Raw genomic sequence first — 14,507 nt, 5'->3', positions numbered from 1 at the left:
GAGCGCGCATTTCTGGCGACGCGCAATTCCCGCATTTCTGCCGGCGCGCATTCATGCCTTTCGGCGCGCATTTCGAATGTAAGGAAGCGCGCATTCAGGATCGCGGATCCCTATCCTGCCTGTAGTAATCTGTTGTTTATTCCCAGCGGATCCCTATCCTGCCTGTAGTAATCTGTTGTTTATTCCCAGCGGATCCGTAATTCTGCCTGTAGTGAATTGTTGCGTTTATTCCCAGCGGATCCCTATCCTGCCTGTAGTAATCTGTTGTTTATTCCCAGCGGATCCGTATTCTGCCTGTAGTAAGCTGTTGCCTGTATTCCCAGGTGCTGCATCTCCTGGAACGTGTGGATTTGCCAGAGCTGCTGATTCAATTAGCAACATTGGCTATTTCGGAGACTGTGGATGACCTGAAAAGTCAGGTAATGCCATGTACAAGCTCTCGTCTCCTTCTCTATGTATCTATGATATTTTTGGGTGAGTGACCAGATGTCTCCTGATTGTAGGCAACTTTGAGGACTCGTATCTTCAAGCATCACCTGGATTTCGGACACAACCGCCAGTCGTACAACGCTGTTGCGCATATTCCCGATCACAGCAGGTGAGACGGAAGTCCGATTACTTGTGGTGTGGGGTGCAGGGCCGACAGCTCGTGGAGTGCAGGGCTGACAGCTCATGGAGTGGGGTGCAGGGCTGACAGCTCGTGGTGTGGGGTGCAGGGCTGACAGCTCATGGAGTGGGGTGCAGGGCTGACAGCTCGTGGAGTGCAGGGCCGACAGCTCGTGGAGTGCAGGGCCGACAGCTCATGGAGTGGGGTGCAGGGCTGACAGCTCGTGGTGTGGGGTGCAGGGCTGACAGCTCGTGGAGTGCAGGGCCGACAGCTCGTGGAGTGCAGGGCTGACAGCTCGTGGAGTGGGTTGCAGGGCTGACAGCTCGTGGAGTGGGTTGCAGGGCTGACAGCTCGTGGAGTGCAGGGCCGACAGCTCGTGGAGTGGGGTGCAGGGCTGACAGCTCATGGAGTGGGGTGCAGGGCTGACAGCTCGTGGTGTGGGGTGCAGGGCTGACAGCTCGTGGAGTGCAGGGCCGACAGCTCGTGGAGTGCAGGGCCGACAGCTCATGGAGTGGGGTGCAGGGCTGACAGCTCGTGGTGTGGGGAACAATGCTGACAGCTCCTGGTGTGGGGTGCAGGGCTGACAGCTCATGGAGTGGGGTGCAGGGCTGACAGCTCGTGCTGTGGGGTGCAGGGCTGACAGCTCGTGCTGTGGGGTGCAGGGCTGACAGCTCGTGGAGTGCAGGGCTGACAGCTCATCTCGTGGGGTGCAGGGCTGACAGCTCATGGAGTGGGTTGCAGGGCTGACAGCTCGTGGTGTGGGGTGCAGGGCTGACAGCTCGTGGAGTGCAGGGCTGACAGCTCGTGCTGTGGGGAACAATGCTGACAGCTCCTGGTGTGGGGTGCAGGGCTGACAGCTCATGGAGTGGGTTGCAGGGCTGACAGCTCGTGGTGTGGGTTGCAGGGCTGACAGCTCATGCTGTGGGGTGCAGGGCTGACAGCTCGTGCTGTGGGGCAGAGGTGTGTACGTTGTGCCTGAGCCTTAGACCCCAGCGTATGCTCCATACATGGCCAAATGGAGGATGGAAGCATATCTTTTTAGTGACAGGCCCTGATCATGAGCCGCTCCGTACACCGGCTTCTGGCCTGTAACATACATGCAACTCAATGGTTGGGAATGTATTAAAGGCAGCGCAGGAAATAGCAATGGGCAGAAATCTCACAGTGACCCCACTCGTTAAAGTGAACCTGTCACGTCGGTTTGTCCCTGTGAGCTGCGGACACCGCCTTTCAGGGCTTATATACAGTATGCTATAATGCTGCAGATAAGCCCCCGGCCTAACCTGAAATAGAACAAAAACAAGTTTTATTATACTCACCCTGGGGCGGTCTGTTACAGCAGTGAGCAGGTGCCTGGAAAGGTCAGAGAGGCCCAGAGACTGCAGTACTTTGCTTTTAATTTTTAAGATTTTAAAACCCCATGTGTGAATTTATTTGATTAAAATACTTTATTGATAATGTGTGTGTGTATTATCAACCCTTTACTACTATTGGATTAATAATGAATAGGTGTCATAATTGACGCCTCTCCATTATTAACCTGGCTTAATGTCACCTTACATTTGCAAGGTGACATTAACCCTGTATCCCCCATATCCCACCGCTATACGGGAGTGGGAAGAGAGAGGCCAAGTGCCAGAATAGGCGCATCTTCCAAATGTGCCTTTTCTGGGGTGGCTGGGGGCAGATGTTTGTAGCCAGGGGGGTCCTACAACCATGGACCCTCTCTAGGCTATTAAAGGGCCACTGTCACCCCCCTCCAGCCGTTATAAACTAAAAGAGCCACCTTATGCAGCAGTAATGCTGCATTCTAACAAGGTGGCTCTTCTAGTTTTAGATTCAAGTATACCAAAAATAAAGCATTTTGATACTTAGCCACAACACCGGTCTCTAGCCAGGGAGGCGGGTCCTCACTCCCCAGCTTGAACCGCTACTCTGCCGTCACTCCAATCTTCATGGGCTTTCGGCGCCGCCCCCTCAGCGCTGTTTACATTTCAAAACCGGCACCTGCGCTGTGTACTACTGTGCTGCGCAGGCACAGTAAGCTCTGGCCGTCTGACGGCGGAGAAAATTTCGCTGGAGCCCATGACAGTTTTTTACGTGATTTAACCATTTATTTTAACACCTTGAGCTCCCAAATTTTGCACACAGATACTTCTAACATTATTAGAGAGGAATATGTAAAAAAACAAGGGACATGAAATGGGTTACTGTATGTAACCTTGTGTCATATCCTGTCAGGTTTGATAAGAAGATAGCAAAAGCCAACAATTGAATTACCGACTTTTAAGCTATCTAGCGCTGAATTTATATATATATATATATATATATATATATATATATATATATATATATATATATATATATATATATATATACTAGATGGTGGCCCGATTCTAAAGCATCGGGTATTCTATTATGCTAGTGTGTATGCTCACGTAGTATATTGCCCAGTGACGTAGTATATTGTCCAGAGCCACGTAGTATATTGCCCAGCGACGTAGTATATTGCCCAGTTACGTAGTATACTGCCCAGCGACGTAGTATATTGCCCAGCCAAGTAGTATATTGCCCAGCCAAGTAGTATATTGCCCAGCGACATAGTATATTGCCCAGTTACGTAGTATAGTGCCCAGTGACGTATATTGCCCAGTTACGTAGTATAGTGCCCAGTGACATAGTATACAGCACAGAGCCACTTAGTATATTGCCCAGTGACGTGGCCCAGTGACATAGTATATTGCCCAGCCACGTAAATGACAGGTTAAAAGTTAAAAAAATAAACATACTCACCTTCCGATCCGAAGTCCCCTTGTAGTTCTAACATACTCACCATACTTGTAGTTCTGTCGCCTGTGCGCGGTACAGGCTGCAGCTTGCGGTCCCTGGGTGTGCTGACGCCGCGGTCACATGACCGTGACGTCATGGCAGGTCCTTCTGCCATGCGCTAAGTGGTACCGGAATCTGCCGCTTGCACAGAGCGGTGACCGGAGGGTGGCGAGGAGCGGGAAAGGCAGCGGAAGGTGAGTATATGATGATTTTTTATTTTTTTTTAAATTAGATCCTTTTACTGTTGACGCTGCATAGGCTGCGTCAATAGTAAATCTTGGTCACACAGGGTTAATAGCGGCGGTAACGGAGTGTGTTACCCGCGGCATAACTCGGTCCGTTACCGCTGCCATTAACCCTGTGTGAGCGGAGGGGAGTATGCGGGCGCCGGGCAGTGAGTGCAGGGAGTAAGGAGCGGCCATTTTTTTCCGGACTGTGCGTGTCGCTGATTGGTTGCGGCAGCCATGACAGGCAGCTGCCGAGACCAATCAACGAACGAATAACCGGGACAGAAGGACAGAAAGACGGAAGTGCCCTTAGGCAATTATATAGTAGATATACACTCACCGGCCACTTTATTAGGTACACCATGCTAGTAACGGGTTGGACCCCTTTTGCCTTCAGAACTGCCTCAATTCTCCGTGGCATAGATTCAACAAGGTGCTGGAAGCATTCCTCAGAGATTTTGGTCCATATTGACATGATGGCATCACACAGTTGCCGCAGATTTGTCGGCTGCACATCCCAAAGATGCTCCATACAAGGCAGGATGGATCCATGCTTTCATGTTGTTTATGCCAAATTCTGACCCTACCATCCGAATGTCGCAGCAGAAATCGAGACTCATCAGACCAAGCAACGTTTTTCCGATCTTCTACTGTCCAATTTCGATGAGCTTGTACAAATTGTAGCCTCAGTTTCCTGTTCTTAGCTGAAAGGAGTGGTACCCGGTGTGGTCTTCTGCTGCTGTAGCCCATCTGCCTCAAAGTTCGACGCACTGTGCGTTCAGAGATGCTCTTAGGCCTACCTTGGTTGTAACGGGTGGCGATTTGAGTCACTGTTGCCTTTCTATCAGCTCGAACCAGTCTGCCCATTCTCCTCTGACCTCTGGCATCAACAAGGCATTTCCGCCCACAGAACTGCCGCTCACTGGATTTTTTTTCTTTTTCGGACCATTCTCTGTAAACCCTAGAGATGGTTGTGCGTGAAAATCCCAGTAGATCAGCAGTTTCTGAAATACTCAGACCAGCCCTTCTGGCACCAACAACCATGCCACGTTCAAAGGCACTCAAATCACCTTTCTTCCCCATACTGATGCTCGGTTTGAACTGCAGGAGATTGTCTTGACCATGTCTACATGCCTAAATGCACTGAGTTGCCGCCATGTGATTGGCTGATTAGAAATTAAGTGTTAACAAGAAGTTGGACAGGTGTACCTAATAAAGTGGCCGGTGAGTGTATATATATGTGTTCAAGAATATTTGAGGCCATGGATCCATTCTATGTCCATTTTGCAATCCAGTGAGAAAATCACGCCATACGGGTCACACACGGATAATTTTTGGAGAAAAAATCGCATCCTCGCATTGAAGACGGATCACTGTTCAGGAACTTTTCAGCGTATTTCGGCCGTAAAAAACGGACCTATTTTTTTTTATATATATATATATATATATATATATATATATATATATATATAGTGTGTGACGCCGGCCTTACATGGTGGAACGCTCGCATTCAGGAGTGCGCTCAGTCAGTACGGACTCATGCGCCTGTGATATGTCAGCATCCCCATCCTGCGCTATGTACTGGGGTTCTTCTGTATACACTGGGTGTGTTGTACCTGCGCTATGTACTGTAGCGACTGTAGCTCCGTGTTTTGTTACGCTCTTATCAAACAAGAAAAACAAGAAGCCATGTGACTGAAAGATTTATTTCTTTTTATTATTATAGAGATGGAGCCAGCAGCCAGTAATGGCGTCCAGCAGCAGCAGTTAAAGGTTAATATAGTAGCACTGTAAGGTAGTTCTTGTATTACTATATATAGGTAGGTAGTTCCTGTATATTGGTAGGTCTGTAGCATTACTGTATATACGGTATGTAGTCTATTAGTACGTTATATGGGTAGAATATTGAAGTACAGACCTCACATGAAGGGCGCTTTCATAGTATCGTTATTGTCCCATGTATCCCATTTGCATTTAACCCCTTAGTGAGTAGGCCTTTTTTGGCTTTAAAGGAGTACTCCGGAGAAAAGAAGTTAGCCCCTATCCTTCAAATAGGGGCTAACTAGCAGATCTGTGCGGGTGTGGCCGCTCACACCCTCGCCAATCACCAGCACGTGGTCTCTGAACGAGCGCAAGTACTGGCAGCCTGAATGGCATTGCACTGTGCGTATGTGCGGCAAGTGAAACATTGATTCCTATGGGAGCCGTGGCCATCTATTTTTGTCGCTTTCATAGGATTGAATGGATCGCTTGCCGCACATGGCCAGTGCTTGCTGCTCACGCTGCCAATACTTGGGCCAGAGCCCCCGTGCTGACGATCGTTGTGGGTGTTAATGGGAAGACCCACACAAATCTGTTAGTTAACCCCTATCTTACAAAGTAATCCTTTAATGACCAAGGCAAATTTTGGAAATCTGGTGTGTGTTGCTGAAAGGGAACCTGTCACCTGAATTTGGCGGGACCAGTTTTGGGTCATATGGGCGGGGTTTTCGGGTGTTTGATTCACCCTTTCCTTACCCGCTGGCTGCATGCTGGCCGCAATATTGGATTGAAGTTCATTCTCTGTCCTCCGGTGTAGACGCCTGCGCAAGGCAAAAACCCTGCCCATATGACTCAAAACTGGTCCCGCCAAATTCAGGTGACAGGTTCCCTTTAAACATACAGTAACTCCGTAAAGAATTTGCACATTCAAGTAATTCTGACATTGTTTTTGTCACATATTGTACTTCATTCAGGTGGTAGAATTACATTTATACGATTTGTAGATTAGGGAGACAAAAAGCGCATATAGGGTCTTATCCTCAGATTAAGTGCGTTTTTTTAACAGGGAGCTGCTCACCTGATGGTGTAAAGCAAAAGCATGTGCGTATCGGCTGCTGCAGATCCATGGGCCACCCACGCAACCTTCTCAGAGACGTTGTACAGGATGATTCGTGGATTAAGTCCTTTCTGCCACAATAATTCAGAATCGAATGTAATGAAAACTCTGGTGGTTTATTCAACACGTTTCAAGGTCTAGCTGACCTCTTCATCAGGAAAATACCACAAAGACATGTCTAGGATTGAGTACTCTCCAACTACAAGTGTTGGGCAGGGTTCAAGCTTTCTTCATCCCCCCCTTCCCCCTCTACCCCCCTCCACCCCCCTTGGCGCCGCCTCCGTGCGCACTTTTAGCAGCCTCCGAGCGTTGATTGGTGCCACAGTTCACGGATCAACACTCGTGCTTGCTTTTTTTTCCTCAGCCCCCTTTGCGCCAACTCCGTACGCACATCCCAGAGCCACCAAACTTTAATAAGTGATGCAGTTCATTTATTAGAGCTCGTGCCAGCTGTTTTCCATTTTTCTTTTTCAAACCCCCTTGCGCCACCCCCGTGCGCACATCCATCAGCTGAAAAAGTTTGAAGTGTTTTTTTTTCTTTTATCTTTTTTCTTTTCATAATATTTTTCACCCATTACTATCCCCACCACACATACACATCGTTACAAATAAAGTACACCCAAGCACCATATTCACACAAAAAAATGTCCTGTTCGTCTCAACAGCGCTATTCATTAGAAGAGGCATATGCTTTCCTTGCCTCCGACACTGATAGTGAGGGAGAGGATCCCACATTTCTTTACTTTTCCGATTCTTCGTCCTCTTCCTCCTCCTCATCTTCCTCCTCGGGTCCTGCGGAACCGCCACGCAGACGACCCAGGACAGAAGATAAGGCAGCGCCCACCATTCCAGATGAGTAACTAGCGCACCACATTGCTGACCCTGTGTTGACCTTGACCCCCCCCCATAAAAATAATGATCCACTGATCCCTGATTTTGTGGCAGAATCAGGAATCAAGTTTGACACCACCGGCCTCACAGAAATTGACTTTTTTAAAGTATTTTTCTCTGAGGATTTTGTTAACCTCATGGTGGAGCAAACTAATTTGCACGCTCGTCAAGTTTTGGACCAAAACCCCAGTTCATCATATTCTAACTGGTCTCCTGTAGACGCAGTTAAAATGATAATGTTTTAGGACCTGGTCCTCCACATGGGGATCCTCAAGAAGGCAGAAATTTCGGCAATATAGGAGTGTTGATATTTTATATAACGCTCCAGTGTTCCGAATGGTCATGGCCCGGATGCGTTTTGAGGCCATCCACAAATTCCTGCATTATACTGCTAATGCACAGTGTCCCCACGAACACGAATGCGACACCTGACCCGTAAAACCTGGCCTGTGTATGAAGTATTGCTTTAAATTGTACCACACCTCAATGCACTAATTTACTTTACAGGAACACGTAGATTAGTTCAAGAGAGGGGGCACATCTAGATAAGTTCCTTAGGGGGTCCAGTTTACAAAATGGGGTCACTTGTGGGGGGTTCCCACTGTTTAGGCACATCATGGACTCTCCAAACGCGACATGACGCCCGCAGACCATTCCGCCAAAGTCTGCATTCCAAAACTACTTCCCTTCCGTGCTCTGACATGCGCGCACACAGTAGTTTTATCGCACATATGGGGTATCATTGTACTCAGGACAAATTGGACAACAACGTTTGTGCACTTTTTGCTGTTAGCCTTGGGGAAAAAAAAAATTGTAGCTAAAATCTCATTTTGGCGGCCAGCTCAAGACTGTGCAGCTCGTGCTGCTGCACAATCTATGGGAGTGTCGAGGGTGTGGCCACCCCTCTCCCATTGGCGGGAGCTGGGTAGCAGGAGTTTTTACACCATAGGCTAGGCCATGCCCTCTCAAAGCCGCAGGCTTCTTTCTCCGCCGTGTGAAGCTCCCAGTACCGGTGGATGCCGGGCGCATCGTGGGCTCTGCTCTGGAGCTATTCCAGGTGCAGGCAGAGCGGACTTGGAGCAGGTACAAGACTCAGGTGGCGGCCTTTTTCTCCCCTATGCGAGCTGCTGCTCCCAGGATATGACCTACCCCCACACTCACTGCTCACGAGTAGCTGCGTGGACTTTACATGTTTAAAAATTGGTGCAACTAGCGACAATTTTACAGCATATTGAAATCAAAATCAACTCCTGCTGCCGAGTCGTCTGCCCGTTTACACATTCAGTCATCGCTCTGAGCAGCGATCATAAAAGCGATGATTGAATGTCAAAAGTCCCCCTTATAGAAGCTGAATACTGACTACTTTACATTATATCAAAGTGTGTTATCTTCTGTGTTGTCCCAGGAAAAGATATAACATTTATAAAGATGTGAGGGGTGTACTCAGTTTTGAGAAATACTGTATATAGTTAGTATAGATTAGTTCTCGTATGCAACATAGGAGGGAGATGAACACCGCAGCAAGTAACTATCAGGCCGCCGTCACTTGGTCATATGATACCCGTTGCAGAACTTAACCTTTTTTATCCCTTCTGCAATACCACCTTGCAGGATATTCTACCAAGCGGCTATGATTATCATGTAGAATCCTTCAAGGAAGGTGAGAATGAAGGCTGGTTCCATGCAAAGGTTAGAACAAAGATTTTTGCCAAAGAAGAAGCTGAAGAATGGCTGCAGAGATTTCAGCAGTCATCACATAGTGATCTACGAGTATCAAAGACTTTCAAAGAAAACACAGATAAAGTTGTTTTTAGGGTTTGTTTCATTAATTATACTGAACATGTAATAATTTTTAATAATTCTTGAGATAATGGAAATGTATTTGTCTTTTACAGAAGGAATTCCGCTGCCACAACAATACAAGATCAAACTTCCAAAGTTCAACAACAAAACAATGTCATAAAAAACACACAAATTGTGGAGCAACGTTGTCAATCACAGTGAGAAATATGGCTATGAAAAGGCAAGTAAAATCAGTTTTCGCCTGAAAAACGAAACCTATTATCATTAGATTGCATTAACATTTGTGTTGCATTACAGGACTAAGGATAAGCTGCTCTCCACACATCCATGTGTCATCTCCATCAATCATGACCATAACCATGCTATATTTGCAGCTGATGCTCTACGCTTCAGGCGACCAAGTCCAGAAGTTGAAGAGGTGTTTAGAATCCTTTTTGCTAAGGGACATTCACCATCTTCAGCTCTACAAAGTTATAAATTTGATTTGCAAGAGCAGTTTGGAGAACAGGCTTTTCTGGTACTTTCAGATAGGTCCAAATGCCCAGATATACAATGGTGTTACCACAGATATTATAGTATTTTTCAAAGAAAGTATGGACCACCAGATGGACAGGAAATGATCTCTAGCCTGAAGATATTTATTGACACATATAATAAGTCATGTGGGTCTGTCTGTGCAAAGATGGAATTGGAGGAAGACAAGGACCTGATAATAGCCATATGTTCACCATTAATGCAACGTGTACATAAGTACTTGCAGACATCATGTGAAATTGCATTTATGGATTCATCAGGATCAATGGACAGACATAACAGCCGAATATTTCTCCTCCTTGCTCCTAGTGTCGCAGGGGCATTGCCGCTGGCAATACTGGTAATGTATTCTGAAACACAAGTTATTATCACCCGTGCGCTAAAGCTATTGCAGTCTATTTTACCTGAGGATGCATTTTATGGTCGCGGTATTGAGCATGGTCCGGGTATAATTATTACAGATGATAGCCACAGTGAAAGAAATAGCTTGAAGGACAGATTTTCAGGCTCACGGTTACTGCTATGCAAATTCCATGTACTCCAGGCCTTTTGGAGATACATATGGGATTCTAGCAATCATGTACAGAAAGAAGACAGGCAAGAAATATATACCTTGTTCAAGAAACTGGTAAATGAACCAAGTCAACTACAGTTTGAAAGTCTTTTCACAGAGGTTATGTCAAGTCCTATATTGCAAAAATATCCAAATGTGCACAAATATTTAGCAAAAATGAGAGACAGAGCAGGGGAATGGGCAATGTGCCACAGAGCGACACTGCTAACAAGGGGTCATGACACTAACAACTACAGTAAAGCCAACATAAGGGTGCTGAAAGAGAAAGTCCTGATGCGTGTTAAAGCTTTCAATATTGCACAGTTATTTGATTTTCTGACCACACGATTCATGACATATTTTGAACAGAGGATCATGAGTGTTCTCAGTAACAGAACTGTAAATGTGAGTCGCTCACGTTATTTCATTCCAGAAATACAAACTGACAATTTAATTGTAACACATATTTCCGATGACACATATAATGTGAAAAATTCAACATCTGGCCACGAATATGCTGTAAACATGTTGACAGGCACATGTTTCTGTCCGATAGGATCCAATGGGGCTCCCTGCAAACATCAATTTGCTGCAGCAACTAAATTCAATATTTCTACTTCCCAGTTTATCCCAGTTACAGATGCACGTGCTAAGCTTACACTGCATAAGATCTTGGCGGACTCCATAGATGTTCCAGAAGGCTGGTATGATAACTTGCACGGAAGCAGAGGAGTTCCAGAAGGCTGGCATGATAAACTGCAAGGAACTACTTCTACAGTAGCGCTATCACAAGAAGATGACCACACTGTCATGGTAGATGAATTATGCCTCAATAAAGAAGATTCTTGTGCAGAGAAAACTGTCAAGGACTGGGACAGATCAGAATAATGAACGCAGCAGGCACCTGAAGGTCATGTTCCAGGTTTTGGAAGAAAAATTGTCTGAAAGAGAAGATATTTTTGGGCCTGGCGTGGATGCATTATATAAGAATTTTTTGTCAGTGGAGAAGCGAGATGCCTCTCTGGTTTCTGCCCTCCACACTTTTGGAAAATCAAATGGTCCTCCTGCTCTTCGGACTTCAAGGAGAATTCCAGTGCAACCCACAGCAGTGGCAAGGAGGAATACATACTTAGGTGGTCGTCATGTGCAGCAAACCGGTCGTCCTGCAAAAAGGACATTAGTTGCAGAACATGGGTACTGCATCTCAAAAAAATCTGTACCAGATTGGGTAATGCCTGTTGGTAAATTGCAGCATGCAGCCCCACACAGTCTCTCTCACTGCGTGGAGAATGTCAAAATGATTGGCAAAAAGCATCAGAAGAGTTAGGCTAAGAAGTTTCTTTAAAGAGTAACTGTCATTATTTTTTTTATTTCCAAACTAGCAAGTATAATGTTCCTGGACACTGGCTAGGGCAGTGTTAAATAACTTATCTGGCTTCCTCTCCCAGTAATCACCCTCCAACTGCAAAGGACACATCTCCAGCTATACTGTGTTACATTAGTCTTCAGTGTGAAGACAAATACTGTATGACTCTGCAGTGTGGGGAAAGATGTTGACTTCTGTCCTCCAAGGGTGAGGGGCATGTGACCTCACAGAGTCTCTTCACTCAGAGACACTGAACTTAGTAGAGTTAGGGTACCGTCACACAGTGCCATTTTAATCGCTACGACGGCACGATCCGTGACGTCGCAGCGTTGTATGATTATCGCTCCAGCGTCGTAGACTGCGGTCACACTTTGCAATCACGGCGCTGGAGCGATGCCGAAGTCCCCGGGTAACCAGGGTAAACATCGGGTTACTAAGCGCAGGGCCGCGCTTAGTGACCCGATGTTTACCGTGGTTACCAGCGTAAAAGTAAAAAAAACCAAACCGTACATACTCACCATCTGATGTCCGTCAGGTCCCTTGCCGTCCGCTTCCCGCTCTGACTGAGTGCGGCCGTACAGTGAGAGCACAGCACAGCAGTGACGTCACCGCTGTGATCTGCTCTCACTTTCCGGCCGGCAGACAGTCAGAGCGGGAAGCGGACGGCAAGGGACCTGACGGACATCAGATGGTGAGTATGTACGGTTTGTTTTTTTTTACTTTTACGCTGGTAACCACGGTAAACATCGGGTTACTAAGCGCGGCCCTGCGCTTAGTAACCCGATGTTTACCCTGGTTACCAGCGAACGCATCGCTGGATCGCTGTCACACACAACGATCCAGCGATGACAGCGGGAGATCCAGCGACGAAAGAAAGTTTCAAACGATCTGCTACGACGTACGATTCTCAGCAGGGTCCCTGATCGCTGCTGCGTGTCAGACACTGCGATATCGTAACGATATCGCTAGAACGTCACGAATCGTGCCGTCGTAGCGATCAAAATTGCACTGTGTGACGGTACCCTTAGGAGAGCTAGTCAGTTGCAGTCAAAGAGGAGAACTCAAACTAAAATACTATTTCAGAGGGAGATTGCAGATGAGGAAGCCAGATAAGGTATTTAACAGTGGTGCAAAGACATGGCGTGAGCACTACTGAAGAAGGTGCATGGGTAGGTTAGGTTCCCACACCATGTGTATGCCTAAAGAGAACTCAGAACTCAACTTAGGATTATGTGATGAACTTCTGTTTATTCGTAGTACCAAAAATAAATGTTTCGGTCCTGAAGACCTTCATCAGTTACGTACTAACGTAAGAAAAGATGGTGGGTGATGAACTGTGGTGAGTCCAAAGGAGGTCTTTTCTCTGTATTTAGAGTAGTAACTAGTGTTGAGCGATACCGTCCGATACTTGAAAGTATCGGTATCGGAAAGTATCGGCCGATACCGGCAAAGTATCGGATCCAATCCGATACCGATACCCGATACCAATACAAGTCAATGGGACTCAAGTATCGGACGGTATTCCTGATGGTTCCCAGGGTCTGAAGGAGAGGAAACTCTCCTTCAGGCCCTGGGAACCATATAAATGTGTAAAAGAAAGAATTAAAATAAAAAATATCGCTATACTTTACCTCTCCGACGCAGCCGGGACCTCAGCGCAGGAACCGGCAGCGTTGTTTGTTTAAAATTCCCGCTTTTACATGGTTACGCGAACTCCCGGCTTGTGATTGGTCAGGGCGCCCATGTTGCCGGGCCGCGGACCAATCACAGCAAGCCGTGACGAAAATACGTCACGGCTTGCTGTGATTGGTCCGCGTCCCGGCAACATGGCCGCCATTAACCAATCACAAGCCGTGACGTCACGGGAGGCTGGACTTGCGCGCTTTTGAAAAAGCGCGCGTGTCCAGCCTCCAGTGACGTCCCGGCTTATGATTGGTCACGGCGCCATGTTGCCGGGACGCGGACCAATCACAGCAAGCCGTGACGAAAATACGTCACGGCTTGCTGTGATTGGTCCGCGGCCCGGCAACATGGCCGCCATTAACCAATCACAAGCCGTGACGTCACGGGAGGCAGGACAAGCGCGCATTTTAAAATTGCGCGCGTGTCCAGCCTCCCGGCTTGTGATTGGTTGATCGCGGCGCAACCAATCATAAGCCGGGACGTCACTGGAGGCTGGACACGCGCGCTTTTTCAAAAGCGCGCAAGTCCAGCCTCCCGTGACGTCACGGCTTGTGATTGGTTAATGGCGGCCATGTTGCCGGGACGCGGACCAATCACAGCAAGCCGTGACGTATTTTCGTCACGGCTTGCTGTGATTGGTCCGCGGCCCGGCAACATGGGCGCCCTGACCAATCACAAGCCGGGAGTTCGCGTAACCATGTAAAAGCGGGAATTTTAAACAAACAACGCTGCCGGTTCCTGCGCTGAGGTCCCGGCTGCGTCGGACAGGTGAGTATAGCGATATTTTTTATTTTAATTCTCTCTTTTACACATTTTAACAATGTTAAAATGTGTAAAAGAGAGAATTAAAATAAAATGTTGTTCCGATACCCGATACCCGATACCACAAGAGTATCGGAATCCCGGTATCGGAATTCCGATACAGCAAGTATCGGCCGATACCCGATACTTGCAGCATCGGAATGCTCAACACTAGTAGTAACCCCTTCTGGTCGGATCTGGGAACATCCGCGCTGGTTGAAGAGAAGCCGAGGATGACGCGGTGTCCACACGTCGTCACTCTCACTGACAAGCGTTGGACACCACGTCATCCTCGTCTTCCCTTCAACCATCACGGATCTTCCCGGATCCGACCA

The 14,507-nt window shown here is 47.3% G+C and overlaps 1 protein-coding gene across 1 annotated transcript; it reads left to right on the top strand.

Annotated features, from left to right (window-relative positions):
- Positions 1 to 73: 73 nt before the first annotated feature.
- LOC143775119 (uncharacterized) lies at positions 74 to 11,210 on the top strand. The gene is made up of 6 exons (XM_077262962.1): positions 74 to 121; positions 324 to 419; positions 504 to 598; positions 9,044 to 9,247; positions 9,328 to 9,455; positions 9,533 to 11,210. The coding sequence occupies exons 5-6, from the start codon at positions 9,442 to 9,444 to the stop codon at positions 11,208 to 11,210; spliced, it is 1,692 nt and encodes a 563-aa protein (XP_077119077.1). The 5' UTR covers positions 74 to 121; positions 324 to 419; positions 504 to 598; positions 9,044 to 9,247; positions 9,328 to 9,441.
- Positions 11,211 to 14,507: the final 3,297 nt, after the last annotated feature.

The sequence above is a fragment of the Ranitomeya variabilis genome, chromosome 5 (assembly GCF_051348905.1).
Source record: "Ranitomeya variabilis isolate aRanVar5 chromosome 5, aRanVar5.hap1, whole genome shotgun sequence".
NCBI lineage: Eukaryota > Metazoa > Chordata > Amphibia > Anura > Dendrobatidae > Ranitomeya > Ranitomeya variabilis.
This window is presented reverse-complemented; position numbering and strand designations above follow the sequence as displayed.